Here is a 20,537-nt window from a genome sequence, read left to right on the forward strand (position 1 = left end):
TTCTTGTCATTTTTTATCTAATATCATGGTGGGAGCACTGCTACATTCCTAACAGTCAGCATATTTAAATTAGTATCTCAGTTCTTAAGACAGTAATTGAATTGTAATATTTTAATTATAAATATTAAAATGTGAACTGGCAGTAAAAAAGTCTCTTATCTCACAGATGTCAAATGGAATAATCTGCCAAATGCAGAAATTTAGGGTTTAGTGAAATTATTTTGGACATGGTAAGAGCATTGGTGACCTGTATTTGACTTCTGCATAGTTCAGAAGATTCCTGCATGCAAAATCTTTTGTGGCATTTTTGCTTCTGATTCTTCCCTCTTTCTTCTGGTGACTCTGTCTGATCTACGAGTCGCTGCAGTACACTTCAAGTTTTCAGTTTCTTTTTTACCTTACCTACATGTCTTGCCCCAACATACAGATAGTTAGGGTAAATGTTGTATAAATTACTGTGGAGATGACTATTGAAACATTTGAAAGGAGAAATTGATTTTTAATCAAGCTGTGCCTATAACAGATAAATTGTTCTACAGGAACCGAAATACGGTAAATAACAAGCACACGCTTGCCAAAAGAACCCCAGAAGTATCAACTGTTTCACAAGTGGAAAAACTGATAAAACTGATTGAGTTTTCTGTTAAGCTGCTATGTCTGAAATAAAACCAGTTCATAGACTCTTTATAATTTTACAATGATTTATTGGTGTGGGTGTTTTGTGTTGCAGTTGCCATGTGGTCACCGGTGTAAAGAGGTTTGCCATTCAGGTAGCTGTCCTCTGAACTGCAGCCAGAAGGTTAAACTCCGATGTCTCTGTAAGAGACTGAAAAGGGTAAATTTTTAAGTTACATTTTGAGAACAATGTATTTTCTTTGCATGTTGCTAGGCTTGTATGGATGGATTATCTCTAGTGCAGATTAGAAGAGGTGCAGTTACGCTAGTAGAGCTGTAACAATTAACGTCAGCTGAAGATCTGGGCTGCAATATCGCAAGATTCACTGGAGAATATAAAATCCTCTTAGTTCTAAAATATGTTAGCTGCCTGACTTACAATAGCTTTATCTTCAAGCACATTTGAATTTTTGTAGCTGCATTGGGAGAATAGTCAGATGACCTGGAGTGATTTGGGAAGAAAAAAAAAATACATTTTTCTGATGATATTGGGAAAGTTTATAATTACATAAGCTGGAACGAGCACAGATGTTGTGAATCCCTGACTAATGTAATCAGTTGTGGTTCTTTGCAAACCTGAAAGCGAGTACAGGCACCAGCATCCTGAGCTTCTAACAAAGATAAGGGATAAAGTAATGTAACAAGCTTGTTATAGCTGTATAATATTTATGAGGGGAAGAACAGAAATTGATGTGAAGTCTTGGCAAATAATAATGAACGAAAAATTAATTACCTGTCTTAGTTAAAAGGTGCTTAAATTGTTTTTCTGGACCCAGTTAACTTCTGAGCCTTCCAAACAGGCTGCAGTTCCCCAGAGTTCTCAGCTTCTCCAAGAAAAGTTGTGCAATGAGAAATCTTGCAGGTGGGGTGTTCAGCAGGAGAAAGTATGACATGTACAGAACAAATGCTTCAGAATGAAAAGTCTCTGCTTACAGATAACCACCTTTTTTTTTTATTCTTCAATATTGGGGGGAGGGGAGGAAGTGTGAGTGAGAAATTTTTTTTTTTTTTTTTTTCCCCCATGACCAGACCTTGCCCTGTAATCCCAGCCAGTTAAGAGAACGTATATGAACTTAGTGAGACTCTGAATGCTAGCTCTTTCTGCCAGCATTCAGGTTATCTTCCTTTGTCTTAGGCAAACAAGTGAGAAAAGAGAAGAGAGGAGAAATTGTAGCTATTTGATTTATTTCTTTCAGCTTAGCTTATCAGAAAGAAGGAAAAGATAAAAGGACAATTTAATACAGAATTGTAGGTTCAAGTAATGTTTAATCGTTAGCTTTATTTTCTGTGTAACCAATGTTTTACTAAATCAGAATATTTTATCATTATTTTCATAAAGAAATGGACATTATAACTAAAATTTATATAGGAAAATGCTTATAAAAGACTCAAATTATACTTGACAGGAAATACAGTGCAGCAAGATACAAGAAGGCCAAGTTGCACTGGAATGTGATGCATTATGCAAGGAAATGAAGCGGAAAGCATCTGAGGTAATGTATCTGGTGTAGCTATAATTTCTTCTCAGTGCTTCAAGAAAAGTAGGAAAAAGCAGACACAAGTATTTTTCAAGGCAATACCAGCAAAAACCACAACGTAGGTAGATGTGCTGTTCAATAGCAGATGCTTTTTCAAACTTGTATTTGGCTTAGCGGGGAGGATTACAGTGTTTGCAGACAGTGTTAATTAACTCAGTAAATACTATGTTAAACCAACATTCTGCTATTTTCCTTTATTTTCCTTTTTTTTTTTTTTTAAAAAAATGTTTTTATTTGTTAAGACTGGTGCTTTTGTCTTCCACTGAGAAACAAGTGAGGATCAGTGATGATAAAATTGTCGTTGCTGATGATTAGTGCTGTAGGTTTAGGGCTAGGCCGCTTCACAGGGCATTGCTAGATCTGCTCTTCCCAGTGAAGGTTCTGCAGCTATTGAATGCTACGCTTGTCCGGAACGAAGAGTGTGATCCTGTCACACTGTATGAGTTACCCTATACCAGAAGAATGAAGAGTTTTCAGCAATTGCAGTGTACTTTTTAGCCTGCTGTAAATGTGACTTCTCCCTAGTTCTGCAATTTTGTGAGAGAAATTGCTGCATGCTGTCACCCAGAGACAGAATATCAACCTTCCTCTTAGAAGCCCTTTATAAAAAAACATAAACAAAAAGAATAGGTGCATAACTTGCTTGGTTAAAAAACCCAAAAAACTCAGTGGGTAAAGATGACTTTTGTCAGCTTCTGCTCAGACTTTCAGGATTGATAGTAAGTACCACATAGACCAAATCCTGCAACTTTGCCAGCAGGCCAAATGCTAAGGCTCTTAGGATATGCCTTAAGAACATCCCGACCATAACAAACAGTTCCAGTAAGAGTGTGAAGATAAGTTCATAGGACATGGAGTGCACTGAAGCAAGGTGAATCCGCAAGAGGCTGCATGAGCCGGGACACAGCAGTGTGTCTGTGTGGTGCAGTGCAGTGGCAGCTGCTGGTTTGCTTCAGCAGACACTAGTCCCCGTTTCTCACCCCTGACACAGTAATCCACGGGGAGGAACGGTCTCTTGCAATGAACAAGTGACTGCCAGCTTCTACTATAAGCAGTGCCACAGACATACTGTGCGGCATAACCCAGCTATATGTGCTGCCTTCATGGAAGAACATGGATTTGTTTTGGGGTTTTTACATGAAGTTATAAAGTTCTACTTGAATTCTTAGTAGGCACCTTTTTGTAGCTTGTGTGGCCTTGTCAGTGACGTACTAGAATGATCTCCAGTTATGTGCACTCCACAAAAGTAGTTTATTATGTCAATTACTGTTTAATGTGTCAAGACTGGAAAAAATCTGTTAAAAACTACAGAAATTTACAAAAAATACTTAGATTGCACAGTTGCAAATCAACCATAAATTTTCAAAACCCAAATGAGCTAACTCTTAATAGAACTCTTCATGTAGAGCACCTAGTGAGTAGGTGCTATACTTCTGAAGGAACTTCCGAGCTGAGTGTGTCTTTTACTGCACGTTTTATTAAAGAAAGGGCTCTAGAACTGTTTTTTCCGTACTGTGATTATAACGGTTACACTTCCCTCTACCTATGTATAGTATACCTATGTATCTTATACAAATACGACCACACCAGTGGTCAAAGAAGCTTCTGCTCACTTTTTCCATATTTGTGGGTCACTTTTCTTTTGGAGCTCTGCCATTAGATGGCAGTGAAATGACAGGAGGCTAGTTGTGCAGGTTTTTTCACAGCAGACTGCAATTTCAGATGTGCATGGCTGAAAAGGTCTTTTATATGCTTTTCTAAAGAGAGGCTTTGCCACTGTGTCTGGATCAATGGAATTCTCAATAATACTTTTATTTCGTATACGGTTTAGCAATTTAAAAAATTGTCTGAAAGCCTGCAAATAGGACTCTTCTATTGACCCTGTCTTCAGCGCACACTATTGGAGCTGCAGTGCGCTAAAGCATGGTCTGTTTCTCCTTAGTCATCAAAAGCTCTTGAATTTTGAATTGTTTGGAGCAAATTCCACCTGTGTAAACCACATCTAGTAAATTGTCACTGTTACTTTGCAAATCATCCAGTTATTAGCTTGAAATGAAAAACAATCTTGATCCTATTAATGAGATTTTTACGTCTAACTTTTCTAAGGTAGTGATTCAGTGGCCGCAATGCTAAAGGTCCCAGAATTTATACAAGAAAAAAACCCAAAAATATATGTATATACGCATACACAAGAACACATGTACTTCCCCATGTACTCTTACTGCTATTACTGTAGTGATCTCTGACTAGGGGAATGTTGGAGATCGAGCAGGTGTCTTTCTGTTTAGTGATCTTTGTTGGAGTTCCCTCCTGTTAGCATGCCTAATTGTTTTTCGGTCGACATAAACTTTTGGCATCTATAAATGTCCTGCAGCACTGAATTTCTAGATTTAGCCAAATACTGTGTGGGAGTAGAATACTTCCCTCTGTTATGAACCAGCCTCCTGGTAATTTCATTTTATGCCTTTGCTTTTGCATTATGAAAAATAATTATCGATGTTTTACCCATGAAGATGGCATCTTCACACTCTTCAGGATTTTGTCCCTTGTTGAATCTGATTAATCCTAGTTGTGCTTCTCTTTAGATTGAAGCCACTCCATCATGGGTTTTGTGTATGTTCAGGCTTTACATTCTTTGGTTATTGCAGGACCAAAACTGAATGCAGGAGCTAAGATTCAAGTGCATCGTGTGTTTATGCATTGACATTTTTTTCTGTACTATTCTTTGCTTAACAATTTCTAGCATTTAATTTGCTTTCTTGGACACTAGAAAACATTACTATAGAATTATCAATTGTAACTCCCGTGACTTTTTTCATGTGACTTTATGATGATGGAGCATTTTTAATTATGTTTGGTTTGCATTACATCAAGAGCTTTAAAGCGGTTTGGTTATGCGTTATCTAGTGTATCATATTAGGTACAGGTATAGAGGTTTCTTTTTGCTCTAGTAGTCAGGGAATATTTAAAGGACTTGGAATGAAATATGTGTGTGTAAATTATATACAGATGCAGGAATTACTTGTATGTGTAAAGTGTGCTGAATTGAGGATAAAGTTGCTGAAAACTTAGACTGTCTTTAGGAATGTTCCTGTTTGTTAGTGGCCAATCTATTCTTTCTTTTTTTGTCTGTTTTATATTTATATTTGTCAATTGAGCTTGTCAAGTTGAAGTCAGAAGTTGATTTCATAACCTTCTAGCATCCATTGTATGTTCCATGGTTTTCAAATCTGAGGTGATGCAGCTTTTCCAAGAATATTTTGTAATCTCAGTAAGTTAAGAGCTCACTCACTTGATGGAGGTTTTGCTCACTTTTGCTGAGAACCATTCTATATGATTAATTATGACTCTATAAGAAAATAGGTTTAGCTGCTGTTTACAACATCACTTTGTATGTCTGGACAGATAAAAGAGGCAGAAGCCAAAGCTGCTATTGAAGAAGAGAAACGAAGACAACAGGTATCAACCTTTCTTCTTCCTCACCTGCTTCCCCCCCACATTGTTCTTGTTAGTAAATCATGTAATTCATATGCAACTGAAGATGTATAGTTTGTGATGTGATATGCACAGTCATTCCTGTCAGCCGTTACCTTACTCTGTGTGTTGTGAATGATTTACAGTGGTTGAGAGGCAACGTTTTCCCAAACAGTTTTCATGATTTTCTGCAAGGTGTTTTATATACATCAGTTTAATCTTGCATTACTATAACTGTGTGTAGTATAGTTTATTTTTAAAATACTAAGTACTTTTTATTTTAATCAAACACTTTATAATGCATAAACCCCACAGAATTGCTGAATAGCCTCCATAGAGATTTAAATATTGGGTGAAGCTTCCCTCCTCCCTCCCATCATGAAAGAACGAGGAAGCTGAAAGGAGTCTTTGTCCTTCAAGGTCTCTGAGGGGGGAGGAAAATGTGTATTTACTGTAATTGCTGTTGCTGGTGAGCGTATGTTGTCGGCATTGTAATCCAAGAAGCTTCTGTGCCAGCTGCCTGAAGACATTAATACCAATCATACTTCAGGCAAGAGCTGTAAGCTTGTTGGTGGTGATGGCTGGGTCAGTTTGTCATCTGGAGGCTACAGCCTTAATGCAATCCTTCCAGCCAGTTCATGTGCCTGTGCCTGTGCCTGAGCATTTGACACCAAATCATATTCTAAGTCCAGTGTGTGCTTTCAGCCTCTCCTTTTACTCGGCTGTCACAACAGTTATGCATTAGGTTCTACTTGTGTTTTCGCCTGCGTGTCACAGGTGTTTATCTGTGTTTATCGCAGAGCCCTGGCTCACTCCCTGCTTGACAAGGGGCACGGGACGGTTACTCACAGACCCGATCCTCTTTCTCCCAATCTCATTAGGGTAGACAGTTTCTCTGTGGGTCACAGCTTCTGTTATCCATACTTTGATTGCCTAGAGACTTCAGTTATTAAAGCGTTATGTCTACCAACCAATGCTCTAGCAAGGCCTGCTTTGGTTTTTCAATGGGGAGTGTGTCTACTCATGGTGCAGGAAAGGTGTGCAGTTACGTACCTCTTGTCCAGGGGAGCAGGCACTGTTCTGTGATCATCTTGTGATGTTTATTGTTACGTTCATGCATCGACTGTCTACAGCATTGATCACATATTCTCTCATATAACTCATAGACAGTTTATCTAATTCTTCTTGTTCCCTAAGTTGACCTTGGAAGTGTTAGTTCTGGGACATGGGTCAGGAAGTATAGCTTCTTGGAACACTTTGTTAGGCAGAGGTGATCTATAACTGATGGTTCTGCAAGCTGAATACTGAAGTGTTTCGGATGTAAAATGGATGTTTACACATGTAGAGAACATGCTTACAATTCTAGAGCTAGAAATTAGAAGTTGCTGGTGTTTGTGTGGCACGGATGGTGTTTTAATGCATTCCAGAAGACATCCCAGTTACTGATGATTTCTGCCTCAAAATCACTTAACTTGCAGTCCCTCTAGTCGAGTCTCAGTAATGAGGCTCCTCTGAAACTGTAGCAGATTCACTCCATCAGCATAGTGTGCAACATTATATTTGTCTTGATTCTTCAGCAGCGGTTGTTCCTCGCTGCCGTTACACCACCATTGCTTTCCACTTGTGCATTCGCTGAAGTCTCACCCTTACAGCCCAGTGGTAGGTACCCTTGTGCCACCTATGGCAACTGCTTCTGCGTGCGTGTTTTGTGATGGGTGCAGCTTCAGGGGTAGAAGACTTCACCTATACGTAATCAAGACTGTTAAAAGGTTAATTAAAAGTGGCCAGTTATATAGCACAATAGCAAACAGCAGGACAACAGTAAAAAAAAAAAAAAGGACAAAAACAATTAAAGAAAGGACAATGGTAACTAATAAATAGGCTCTAGAATTGCACACAAGTACTAACCTCAGCTACTGCAGCCTTTTATCTAAAACTGATTCCCTTCAAATTTGATCTCAATCTGCCATCTGGTGATGCGAATTGGAGGACATCGCTATTGTAGGCTGTTGGATCATATTAAAAGTATATATTTTATTGAGTATACTCCCTTCTGACAGAGGTTTGCATCTTGTACCACCTTCCTGATCTCATTAGCGTGCTTTTATATAGGCAGCTCATCTGTTAGTCACAGCTTCTTGAGGCCTGTTTTCACTAGTAGTCCATTAAATTCTTTATATAACGACTAGTTAGGGCTCTGGTAAGTCTGCACATTTATATTTTGGTGTTTGCTATATTTGGTAGCAGCTTCTGCTAATATCATTTACAGATGGAATCATTTGTTCCTTAGTGGAAGTGAAATGGCTTGGTTAGGCTTCTCATCATGGCCATAGCAGCCAAACTTTCCCTCTGCTTCACTGTGTGAGGCCAGGGTTTTCACAGTTGCTAGAGGTGGAAAAAAGATCCGTGCTTTGATTATTTAACAATTCAGACCAAGCTCTCTCTCTGTCCCGCTCTAGTGTAAAAGATTTGGTTAAATTTTTGAGCTAACTGGTAATAGTCAAGAGTTTCAGTACTGGAAGTCAAGGTCTCAAACCTGAATTTTGATTTAATGAGTTGTATGAAAGATTTTTGTTTCCTTTTTTTTTGTGTCAGAAAAATGTTTTAACAGCTTCTCAGAAGTTACGGAAGTCAAATGCCCCCCCACCCCCCCGCAATTTCAGGACATGACACTTTGTGTCTGTATAGTTATTCACATTCATTTAGCTACATTTTCCCATGGGACTGCTACTCCTTCCAGTGCAGGAAGAATGTAGAGAATAACATAGAAAGGAGCAAAATCCAGTAGCTGAGCAACACTAAACTAGTCATTTGACATCAAATTGTTTTGAGTGCGCAACTTAAATGAATGCATTTCATTTAACTTTTAATATGTCTATACACAAAGAAGTTAGGTTCTTACTCTAAATAAAAAGCTTGAGCTTGTTTAGCCTGAAAAATCAAGGTAGTTTGAAGACTGGGCACAACCATTACTTTATTGTTCAGAGATCATTGAGGTGACACTTTGGGAACGATGACGGTTATATAAAATCTGTAGGTAGCTTTTCCAGGATAGTGATGGCTTCTTGTATGCTGTGCCCACGAACCTTTTTTTGTTCTCTGTTTTGTTTTCTATAATGTATTTATTTTTAGCTGGGTTTTTATAAAGATCACTAGGAAAGCCATTCAGTAACTGTTATATAATTGTTCAAGCCCTCTATTTTAATTCAGACTACTGCAATTCATGAGGCACTCTACTTTTAAAACTTACAGATCACAAGTATATAATAACTATAGAAGCCCTGAGTTTTATTTAGTGTCTGTGTAAAATGAAATACCGCCATATTATCTGTAAAATCATAAGAACTCTACACTTGCCTCCAGATTTTAGATTTTGAAAAACTGTTTCATTAAAATACTTTGCTTTCCTAAAGGAGGATTAGCTAGTTGAAGGTCATCTTGTTTCAAATAGCAGGTTGTGGAACTTTGTCTGAACTTTTCTCCCATATCATCAAGACAAGTGCCGACAATTTCTGCCTTTATTAGGTGCAAAGGAATAGACGTCGAAATAGGTCCCTTTCTCCTGCTAGCAGGACAAATCTGGCACAAGAAGGGAAGCAAGATCTGCTTTGTGAAACTCTGACAAATACTTGCTATCAGTAGAGGAAGACCAGACATCAGGCAATCTTAAGTTCCAGAGGAAAATTATGTTTACTGGACTTCTCTGCCCATTTCCCAAAACTGTCTTATTCTTGTTTCTTTAATGCACCTACCTTATTGTCTTAGTCCCTCTCTTCCTGGCAGCGCTGCAGCAGTAGGCACGTAGATTTATTTCCTGTCGTGGCCAGGCTTTGTCTGTGTTCACTGTCTGTGTTTCCTCTGCTTCACCTCAGTCTTGTGCCTTCTGCCCAGCCAGGGCTGGCTTGCTGCGCTCTGTGGCTCCCGTCTCTCCTCTGTCTTTCAGTTCGTCTCGTCTCTCTGCTCACTTGTCCTGTGCTTTCTCCAACAGCTGACAGCCCTACCCAAAAATCCAGATCGGACCTTTTTGGTTTTCGTCTGTCTCAACTCTCCTTTAGAGCATCTCTCCTGATTTTCCTAGCAACTAGATGACTCCTCATTGCAGTCTGATCCCAGTCTTACACTCTTTGTTCCAGTCTGCCTAATTCCAGTTTTGTTTCAGCTTTGTACCCTACAGTGAGTTTTGTCTGTATTCTCTTGATACCCTTTTAAAAGGATGAGGAACAGGGGTCAGAGGATCCTACTGTTCATTCCAGGCATCACCCTGAAAACTGCTGTTCTAGGTGGAGCCTCGGCATTCTTCTTATTTTTCCAGTTGCTTTGCTTCTTTTTGGGGCCTAAGGGCACATGCTTTCTTTTGAAGGATGCCATGTACCTACTACAGTCATATATGAGTGACGAAGTGTTAAGTTATAACACTTAACAAATGGAATCCTTTTGTGCATGTCTAAGATTATAGCTGAGCAACCTAAAATTTAGCTGAGCATGCAAAATAAAAAGAATTGGGGAAAAAATGATAGATTTTTGTTTATTTATATTTTTATTAATTTATTTTTGGGAGAGGGTACATCCTTATTAGGGGATGGAGGTCTTTGAAGATTTCAGCCTATGCTTTTATAAGATTTAAGCTATTACAATAACATATATAAGTGCTTTTCTTTAATAGGAAAAAGGAATGTATTTTTAACATATTTCATGGAAATAGCAATCTCATTTTGCCTTAATGTATTCAGCCTGAGTTAAAAATCTAATGTAAAACTTCAGTTGGTTGCATTTTTGGTGATGTTTTATATAGGAAACTAAGCAATGATTTAATACTTGGAAGTGAAGTGCTTTGTAACCATGGGATATAGTGCTACCATTCCATCTGTAAGAGGTGTATAACTCTCATTGGCTGCCATTTATTTTTATAAAATGGTTTTGGGGAATGCTATTTAAGATTTGAACATTTCCTTTTTTTTTTAATTCTGACACAAATGTCAACTGCTCTGGTTTTCTTCATCTAGGCTGAACTGGAAGCTTTTGAAAACAGGTTAAAGGGGCGAAGGAAGAATAAGAGAAGAAAGGATGAAGTAGAAGTTGAACAATCATCATGGCAAAAATACAAGAACCTCATTATGCTGCCAGTGGTGGGAGTTGCTGTTGTGTTGGTTGCATGGCTCATGGTGTACAATGACTGAAACAACCCAATATTTAATATACCTCAGTCGGGCTTTAGGTAGCTTTTATTCCTAGAGTGTTAGTCTGTGTGTAACAGAAGGTAATATTTGTAGATTATGTACGTATACTGTTTGCCAAGAAAAGTGCGGAGGAGGGAAGAAAAGTCACCTGTTGTGTTACTGCACACACAGCACAAAACTGAGTTCAGACCCTGAAAGTAACAGTAGATCTTAGTCTACACGGAAGTGCTAATGTAATTTGTCTGACTGAGATCCGTTAACATCTCTTCTATTAATATATTGTGTTTCTTTTCCTTGCCTCCATTTCATAGTATTAAAAATAGATTAGCATAAAGTGCTTTATTGAATATTTGTTTCCTGTAAAATCAGTTTAGTGGGTTATTGAAGATTAGTATTCTTACGCTAGTCTTTATGTTGTGTCACACGATAATTTCTGTGCCTCACGTCAGTTTTAATTATAACAACTAATGGGGAACTTCAGATCACTTGGGCTTTAATATTCTGGGGCCTCATGTTGGAACTTTGTTCAGTGAAAGGAACTGCCTTTCAAGTCAACTGTATCACAAACAATAAAAGGGGCCCCGTTATAAATGGTGGGGTTTATTCTTTGGTTCTTCCCTGCTCCTTGTTTCCTCAAAATCGAACCAACTGAAAACTTCATTTAGGGGACAGATGCATGGGCTGAACATGGATGTGAAATAGCTTCAGGGTAAAGGGATCTGTTCTCATCACTGCCCCCATCGCCCACAGCAGAAAAGAGGTTTGAAATCCAACTTAGAGCATTGCTTGACTAATTGTGTAGGTAAATGTTTGAATATCTGCATGGGTGTGCACAGACGTAACAGCAGAACAATGCAATGGTGTGTCGTTCTGAAGCTGTCTGGGTGGTGCTCACTGATCACCTATAAACTAGCCAGCTAATCTTTTAAACGTTCAAGCATTTTCTCTCCGAATACCTTGCTTTTGGGATATCAGTGTTGGTCGGTAGAGCTGAAAAGTTTACACAGCTTCAGGATTGTTAGAGAAGCTGCAGTGTCTCAGCTGAGGGACTGCAAGTTAAGTTCAGGGGCGGGGGAAATCAGAAAACTGAACTTTTAAACCTGTGCTATAAACTTTATGCTGATCCTTGAGCATTGTGGGTAACTGACAAATGCTTACAAGATGATGTGAAAGATGAGGTGCAAAGCCAAAGGACGTTAGGTTGCCTGTGTAATTCAGGCATATAATTTCATCACAAATCCTGCAAAAGCAGTGGGACCATTTGTGTGAATTAGGAGAGAAGATTGCAGTTTGTTTGAAAGCTCTTTTGGTTGATTTTGGCCCACTTGTATAGGGACCCAGTGTTAATTTGAGTTGTTATTATGGTTCAGCAGCAGAAAAAATAGAAAATCTGCAAAAGGCAGTAGCTTTTGGATTGTGTAGACTGGCAAAATACAGAGAAAATCACTTTCTTTTCAATTTCTCACCTAAGTTTGGTGAAAGAGAAGAGAGGTAAGGAGAACTTGGCAATACTTAGCATGGATTGATGCTGTTTGGTAGTATTTTATGGGGTTTTTAAAATTGATTTTTAGAAATGCGTACTGCTTCTATCATGATGTGTCAGGCCATTAGTACGTAAAGCTGTAGATTAATTGAAATTACTAGGCAATCATAGTTGCATCTCTGTTGAATTCTCTGGTTTTGTAGTATAAGGAATAAACTGTTTTCCATATTGTTACTTTAACTCTTTTCTGTAATATTAATGCCTGGAAGATAATTCCATATGTAAGTGTTGCTCCTTTAACCAAGTGAGGTGATGCTGTGTTATGTGACTGGTTATGCCGGTAACTGTCCTGTCACTGAGAGAAAAAGAGGAGAGATTTTTTGTTCAGCTGAAGTAAAACATGATGTATTTTCCACAACCACAGAAAGATCCCTTTGTAGCTGAAATACGCAGATCAACATGAACGAGACCATTGTGGAAACAGCTTTTATCTTACATGACCATAACTCTTTTTTCTATTTGCTGATAGCTTTTTCTATAAAATGAGTACAATGTAAAGTTTCTCCTTGCCTCTACAGCAAAAAAGGAGGAATCTCTCTACAGGGCCATAACAAGGGACTGTACTCGAGTTACATATTTGATGTAGTTCTTAGTGTACTTTTCTACATGTTTTTCAGTATTTGAGTGAAATAATGGAGAGGAAAAGATTTGCTTCTTATTGATCATCTCTATTATAATAAGAAAGCACACTGATCTTTAAAATTCGTTCCATTCATACAAATGTGTGTACGAGGAGGTGTGTGCGCTTTCTTAAGGATTTGTATCACTCCTGAACCTCACATATGCGAGACATACCTATTTTTGAAATTTTATTCAAAATAGTTCTGTATATCTGTAACCATCTGAGTCATTTGCACTCTGTTGGTCTGCCTGCAGAACCAGATACTTGTTTCTTGGCATGAAAAAGTGTGGGGGTTCAAGCAATCTGCAGTTGAAAAAAATCACTGGTTCTATTTGGTTTTTAAAATTATTTTTACAGTTAATTTTTTGCCTTTTTTTGGTTGGAGCTGTGTGTTGCAAGCATGACAACCTTTGAAGTAAAAGGTACAGAAAAAAATCACCTGTTTTTTGGTATAAATGGCAGATGGTAATTCTAGAGAGCAAATACTGAACTGAAGGTAGGAGGGGTTAACAATTCAAATGTAACGTGCTGTAATGAGCAAGTATTTTGAATGTTAATAGTTTACCAAAAAAATGCATCTTGGTGAGTATACACTAAAACAAATGATATAATATATACATGCTGTTGGGGGGAAATTAGAGAGAGAAGCCTGATGAGGAGGATACTTAGCACGCAGACTATTTAGCTATGTGTAAAACAAAAAAAAAATGAGGGGGGCTTTTCCTGACTCTGAGTGCATTCTGGAGAGCAGTCATCTTTGCACTGAACCAAGGCTCTCACAAGTTGGCGACACATTTTGGATTGGAAACTCCTCAGACAAGTTTGTTCCCTGTAACAATTACAAAGCTGTTGTGTGTATTAATTTAATGTAAAAAAACAAGTCAGACAATAAAAGCATCAAAAACAACTTGAAAAATTATTTGTTCTCAAGGACTAGTGTAGTAAAGCAGCAGCTTCTGCAGGGTTGTGACAACCGCCATAACTGCAGGGGAAGTTTCAGGCATGCTTTTTGTTCCCTTCTCTGGCAGCGATGGCTCTCACTGCTCAGATTAATGCTGGAATTAAGCAATCATGTTCCTTCATGTTACTGCTCTGACGGAGTTGTGAGAATGGGTCGGGGAAGTAGATTAAGATGAAACAAACGGGCATGGATGTAGATGATTTTTTTTTAGCCTCTTACAGGGAAATATAGCTGATTTATTAGACATTTGTCCTGACCTTAACTATGAGAGAAGGAAATATTACTATGCGGATAGCACCAAAATTTGTTCATAAAAGCTTCTATACCTGACTGCAGCTTTAAAGCACTGAACTCTGAGTTTATAATCTCAGTAGTTCTGACTCCAAAGCGTAGCTGCTTTATGCCAGCTGTTCTGGTGTGGGGTCAGAGCACAGAGCTGCTGAGTCTGAAGGACGTTCCTGTGCCAGGCAGCGGAAGGTTGATGTGTATGGTAGCTGCTCTCCAGTGCATTCCTTAGGGTGAGTATTCTTGTGGGGACAGTCTGTGGGTGACCTTGACCTCAGTTTCATTTACTTCAGATATCCCTCTTTGGCTTTGATTTCATCCCATTGTCAGTTGTTATCTATGGGCATTTAAGTTGTTCCCTTTCCTTGCTTTATGAATGTAAATTTCTATTCGTGTCTGCCCTTATCATTCAATTAAATCAGTCAATTGCTCTAAAGAATTATAAAATGAAGTTACTGTAGCGGTCTGCATTTACTAGGAAGGGAAATGCAAGGTAAAAATTAGAGAAAAATCAAATGAAATCAAATTAGTTACACGATAATGAGACATGCTTGCTTCTTTCCAGTAATGGTTACATGCTAACGAAGTACTTGGACTCTGCATTAAAGTGTTTCTGTGCCAAGCTACCAGAAAACAAGTGTATGGTATGGATAGTGTATCAATATAAGCTCTGTGATGTATCAAAGTCAGTCATAAGGTAGACTAGTGGGAGCTGTCTAAGGAACTAAGTTGTACTCTGAGAGAACTCTGGCTTAATTCAACCAAGTTCTTAATCTAAATGATTGTTTCTCATGCAGTGATTTCCATAAAATTGCCAGCAAAACCAGAACTCGGCTTAGGCTTTCTCTGTGCGGTGTGCATGGTGGCTGAATCTTGTAGGTGTGAAACTGCAATTCAAATGACTCTCCTGCTTGAGGAAATTAGTATGAGATAAGGAGTCAGGATTGGTTTGGAATTCACAGCTCTGCTGCTGAAGAGGAGACCTCCTCCATCCAAGGCCAAGCTGGCTTTTCAGGCTGAGCCATGTACTGCACCTCTTAGGTTTCAGTTGTTCCTATTGTAATTTTTGACAGGGACAACTAATATCTGTAAAATACTGTAATAAGTAATGAATTATGGTTTGATTCCTCTTTTTATCAACATTACAGCATGAAATATTTGTTGTTTTACATTACGTAATTAGAAGCTTTTGCATAAATGCTCTTGCTTCTGTCTCTTTCTGTGCTTTTCATGTTGTTTGGTCAGTTGTTATAAAACCAAAACCACTGCTTTCCTCCAGAGGGGACTTTGCTTGATTGGGTAAAAAAATGCAGGACTGAATTACCATGAGCAGGGGTTTCCTGTGTACAAGGGCACTCCAGAGGCACAGAGTGCCCAGGCTCTGTCCCATAAAGTTTGCACACAAATAGAAAGTGGCAGGGCATGGATCCGAGGTATGGAAATAGCTGGAAAAGAAGCTGGGGAAAAAAGCCAGGAAGAAGTCTTCCCATTGGGTTTGTTTCTCTATGTCTGTCGATGACGGGTATCGGTGGTGATCAGGGATAGAAGCTGTATTCGTGTTGAGGTCATCGTTCATGTTTTTTGGGTGTTTTCTGACTCACATTCTGAATAACAGCCTTTCAGAAGCACCAAAACACGCACAGTGAAACGGGGAAGCCTTTCTGTTTTATGAATGGCAGTGACAGCTCCGTGGCTCCTGGAAGGGTCATGAGCTGCTGCTGTGCTGGTAGCACCCGCTTCTGCCTCTCAACCCCCTGCTTTTTGCCCTGTTGGCTTTGCGTTCTTGGATAGCGCTTGCGAGCTCCATGATGGCCATGGACCCGGGCTTCAGCCAGGCTTGACGTCTTTGGATGCAGCTGCAGGGAAGGGGGGACAAAGGCATCAAAATGCAAGTCTAAAAAGTCGATGTCTCATGGGGGTGGGGTATTTGCTCTGTCATTTGCGGCTTCAGGCGGCACTTTTCTGAGTCTCAGAGCTTTGCAGCAAACACCGCACCCCTCCAGCTCTCCTGGGCTGGGGTGGCTGGGGTCGGTCGCGGCCGGGGTCGGCCCGGGGACAGGTGCAGCGGCCCCGGCCGGCGCTGCGCTTCCTTGCCCGGGAGGGATGTGGCACGACAGGCTTGCGTGGCCCCCGGAGGGGCTGGAAGCGGAGCCTCACAGCGGGGACGGAGCTGGAGAAACCTGTCGCCGGCTGCGGGAGAGCTTCTTCCCGCCGGAGACCCTTCCCCTCCGCTCCTGCTGTGCCGGCTGCAGCGCCCGGCGCCGCTTTCAGCCCTTCTGTGTGGAGACAAGGAGGATCGCTTGGGGAAAGGCAAGGCACTGTGCTACGGGGAAAGCGCTGCAGTCCCCGTAGGCCAGAAACTTCCTATCCCTGGGGTGAAACGAAGGCCTTTTCATGACCGTAACGTAAAATAAAGAGCAGCCAGAAGGCAGGCGGGTCCTCCTGCTCCCGCGAACTGGGATAGATGGACCGGGGAGCCAGGCCCGGGGCCGCTATCCCCGCTCAGAACTCCGCGCTCCGACTGGGCGGGCCGGGGTCGCCGGAGCGGCTTCGGAGCGCTCCAGCCGCAAATGCGCACCCGGGCGGCCCGGGGCGCGGCGGGGACACCCGGCCCGCGGCAGAGCCCCGGCGAGCTAAGGCGAGGGGTGCGGCGGGCGGGCTCCGCGGGTTTCCGCGCCGCGCATCGTCCCCGGCTCAGGCTCATCTTGGCACCTGAAGCCCTTCGCGGTGTGACGAGACGTCCTTTATCGGGGGGGAGGAGGGCAAAGGCTGTACCCACCTCGTCCGCCCTCCCTCGGGGACGGCTTTAGGGCGAAGTGAGCAAGTGGGCTGTCTCTCAGCTGGTCCTCGAGGGGTAGAGCCTGGTGTGCAAAAGGGGTGGGGATGTGGCGGCTTTTTCTCGCGGAGGTTTATTATTATTGGGTAGAGGAGGGGGGAGGGGGAGTCTGCCGAGCAGACAAAATGCGGAGCCCCCCCGCCCCGCAAGTGTGTGTGCGGGAGGCGGGCGGTCGCGGCTCGTCAGAGACCGAGGTAGAGAAGGGTGTGGGGGGCTGCGGCCAAAGCGAAGTGGTTCAGCAGCAGCCGGAGCATGTACTCCATGCAACCGTTCCCTGCCCTGCCTGCCGAGGAGGAGCGATACCGGCAGGTCCTTTCCGCCGACCGGGTAAGGCGAGCCCCAGGGCGCTCCCCCTCGCGCGTGGGACCGCCTGGGGGTCACGGGGCTGGGGGTTTGCGAGAGCTGCTGGCTCCGCCGCTCGGCGACCCCCGGGGTGCGGACGTGGGGTAGCGTGCTCAGGGGGTCACTCCCAGCCGCTGCTGGGTGCCGGGGGCGGCGGACGGGAGAAGGGGAGCGCGGCGGGCGGTCCGGCGGGGACACTTGTGCGCTGCGCACAGCCTGCGTTGCCGCCGCGGGGGCGAGCGGCAGGTTGCTCGGGCAAGCGGAGAAGGGGCGAGCCTCGCTCCCAGCCCCGCGATCTGCCGTAGCTAGAGCGGACCTGTGGCTCGCAGGCAGGGACAGTGCCGTGTCCCCGGGAGGGGCGGCCGGGGGCAAGTGACCGCCCGCCCCCAGCCTGCCGCGGTCGGGCCGTCCTGAGCGCTCCCCTGTCGAAATTTGCGCGGCCGTGCGGGAGAAGCGCCGGGGACGGCTGAGGCCGGAGGCGCAGGGTGTCGGTGAGTCGCAGCTAGCAACCGGTCGGTAGTGGCGTTTCACCGAGAGCTTAGCGGCGCCCCCTCCGCAGTCCTCTCACAAAGTCAACAGGGAAGACCGACGGGGCTGGTGTGCCTCTTCGTTGCTCTGGCGCTGGAAGGAGCGGGGAGGAGTTGCGCCCAGCCTGACGGCAACAGGTCCGGCCAGGATTTGCAAGAGCAAAATTTGGGCTTGACCTCCGGCAGGACGGCGGGGCAGCTCCACCGGCGGCCGGACTCCCGGGGAGCCGATGCACCGTCACCTCGTCCCCGGCTCGGCAGCTGCCCCCGGCCGCAGGAAGGGCTGGCGCTTCACCCTGGCTTCGGATGCACCCTGGGGCCAGGTGGAGGGACTCCTTCCCCCTTCTCTTCCCCCGGCCGTCCGGCGGGAAGGTGCCGCTGGCCGCCAGCACCTACGGCAGGTGGTCGTCCCGTGGAGGGTCACAGAGGGGGGCAGTCAGTCCTTGCAGGGGGGAAACGGCGTACCTGGATGTCCGCAGGTGTCCGAAGGGGGTAGCGCGGGTGTTCCCAGCCTGCCAGGACGCCCCCTGCGAGGAGGGATGAGGGGGTGGAGGGACATGCTCTGCCTGCCCTTACGGCAGAGCTGCACGGGGCGGGGGGCTTGTGCGGGGCGGCTGGCGCGGTACTGCGAACCTGCGGGGTCAGCCCCCCTAGGCTGCCCTTCCCGCCCCGAGCCGGGGAGAAGTGTCGCCCCGGTGACCCCGGTGCGGGTGGCGCTGTCAGGGGGAAGGCAGGGCGGGGTCGCAGGTGAACAGCGGGACCGGGGGGCAGCCCGGGAGGCTGCGCTCCCTGCGGCGGCGTCGGTGCCGGTGCGGAGCCTAGCGGCGAGAGCGCCGGAGCGCTCGCCGGCAGGGCCGGCCCCACTCCCCTCCGCCCGCGGGCGGACCGGCGGTGCGGCGCGCAGGGGTGCCGAGCTGGGTGCTGTAGCGCTTGGGGCGAGGGCGGCGGAGCTGCCGTCGCACCGGTGCGTACGAGACCGAAGTGGCCCAGCAGCGGGCTTGACAAGGTGCAAACACGGCAGGGTACTCCAGTAGTGTCGCTGCTCCGCTTGATTTAAAATGCGGAATCCTTGGACGCATCCCATGGCAGACGATTAATTAATTGACCTTTATTTTAAATTGTTAGCAGTCTGGCTGAGATGGTGAAACTCTTAAGTGAAATCAAATATCTAGAGCTTTTAATGCATTCACGGGGTCTCCTGGGAAGGTTTAGCTTTCAGCAGTAAAACTATGAGAATGGATTTTTCCATATGGCCACTTACACCCTTCCTGTGTTCCTAAAAGATGGACCCATCAGGAGGACGAAACTGTAATTCTTTAGTTTTGTTTTTGTGACGGATGCCTTAGTTGGACAGGTCTGTTACAAGCTTCTCAGGTGCTGTGACACAGACAGTGCTGAACTAGTGCATCTCTGCGGTAATCCAATCGGCTACAAAGGACTGACACCAGGAATTGCAGAACCACTCTGCTTATGTGTCTCTGTAGAAGCTGGTGACACCTGAGTGTCTCTGTAGGAAGCTGGGGGCTCCTCCGCAGGCAGGGGAACCCCGAGCAATGTCCAAACGTCCCATAGAGAGGACATGGTTGTGACGTTTTCCCTCCTCCATCAGTGAGCTACGGGGCAGCGGGTTTTCCTGCCCATGGGCCCTTCAGCCTCATATCGCACACAGCCGTGGCGCAGCATGTGAGTTTGAGGAAGCCACCAGGCCTCATTTTCCTGAGCAGGCTCTCGGGGCGGTGAGCCAGGCAGCACAGCTTGCTTGCCCAGGTTAGCGGGATCTGCTTGTGCTCCATTAATATCTGATGGGACCACCAAGACAAAATATTGGTTTTGCTCAGTCTTTTGGAGCTGGGACTGTAAAACACTGAAGAAAGCATTTGCTTCCTCTCCAGAAGCCTTTGCTGGCACTTGACGGTGTGCCTGTGGTAGATAACGTGAGTGTGCCATGAAATTAAAAGTATAAGATGGTTCGAAATGTGCCAGGGTTGGAGGTGCTCTGTAAAATATGCAATGCACACAGGGCAATTTAATATATCTGTATTATTGTTTAGCTGTTAATTATGGACTAGATGATGTCTGAAGATGGAAGTGAAAGCCAGGACTAGTCACAGTGCCAGTAATTACTTAAAAATGCAGGCTTGCTTGAGTGTTGGAGCTGCTTCGTTTTTTTTCTTTTTTTTTTTTCTTTTTTTCTTTTTTTTTGCTAAGCTGATATACACGTTTAAGCCTTAGCACTTGCTCCCTCGAGGAACACTACTGTCCTGCCATTCTACTCTGTCCGTGTCTTGCCAGACACATAATTTCCTGCCATTGCTTGCATGGCCCAGTGAGGAGTGCGTGCAGAGGCTGGGGTGGATAAGCACCTGGACAGAAGTCTCATTGACCAGAAGGGGAACGGTCCTTCCAAGAGAAGGTGGAACAGGCCAGGGAATGTTGGGATGTTTAAACCCGGTGAAGAAACACAGCGGCTCCTGCTCTTGCCACTACTCAACTGCTCTAACCAACATATGCTGAACTCTAAACAAGCCCTTTGCATGCAAGCGGGAAGATGGTGCTG

At 43.9% G+C, this 20,537-nt stretch overlaps 2 protein-coding genes across 5 annotated transcripts in view; both read left to right on the forward strand.

Annotated features, from left to right (window-relative positions):
• The window catches only part of NFXL1 (nuclear transcription factor, X-box binding like 1), a 47,871-nt gene extending 33,935 nt beyond the window's left edge, over nt 1-13,936 (forward strand). For all 4 annotated transcript variants that reach the window (XM_086464122.1, XM_086464120.1, XM_086464123.1 and 1 more), the window contains 4 exons: nt 731-835; nt 2,082-2,168; nt 5,619-5,672; nt 10,691-13,936. In XM_086464122.1, coding sequence (XP_086320248.1) covers nt 731-835; nt 2,082-2,168; nt 5,619-5,672; nt 10,691-10,864 — 420 coding nt within the window. In that variant the 3' untranslated portion in view covers nt 10,865-13,936. The remainder of the gene's footprint in view (nt 1-730; nt 836-2,081; nt 2,169-5,618; nt 5,673-10,690) is intronic.
• A 3,427-nt stretch (nt 13,937-17,363) lies between these two features.
• Nucleotides 17,364-20,537, forward strand: part of CORIN (corin, serine peptidase) — a 156,427-nt gene continuing 153,253 nt past the window's right edge. Inside the window, exon 1 of the mRNA XM_086464230.1 lies at nt 17,364-17,438. Within this exon, the coding sequence (XP_086320356.1) occupies nt 17,364-17,438 (75 nt within the window). The remainder of the gene's footprint in view (nt 17,439-20,537) is intronic.

This window comes from Leptosomus discolor, chromosome 4 (genome assembly GCF_034619465.1).
Source record: "Leptosomus discolor isolate bLepDis1 chromosome 4, bLepDis1.hap2, whole genome shotgun sequence".
In the NCBI taxonomy this organism is placed as follows: Eukaryota; Metazoa; Chordata; class Aves; order Leptosomiformes; family Leptosomidae; genus Leptosomus; species Leptosomus discolor.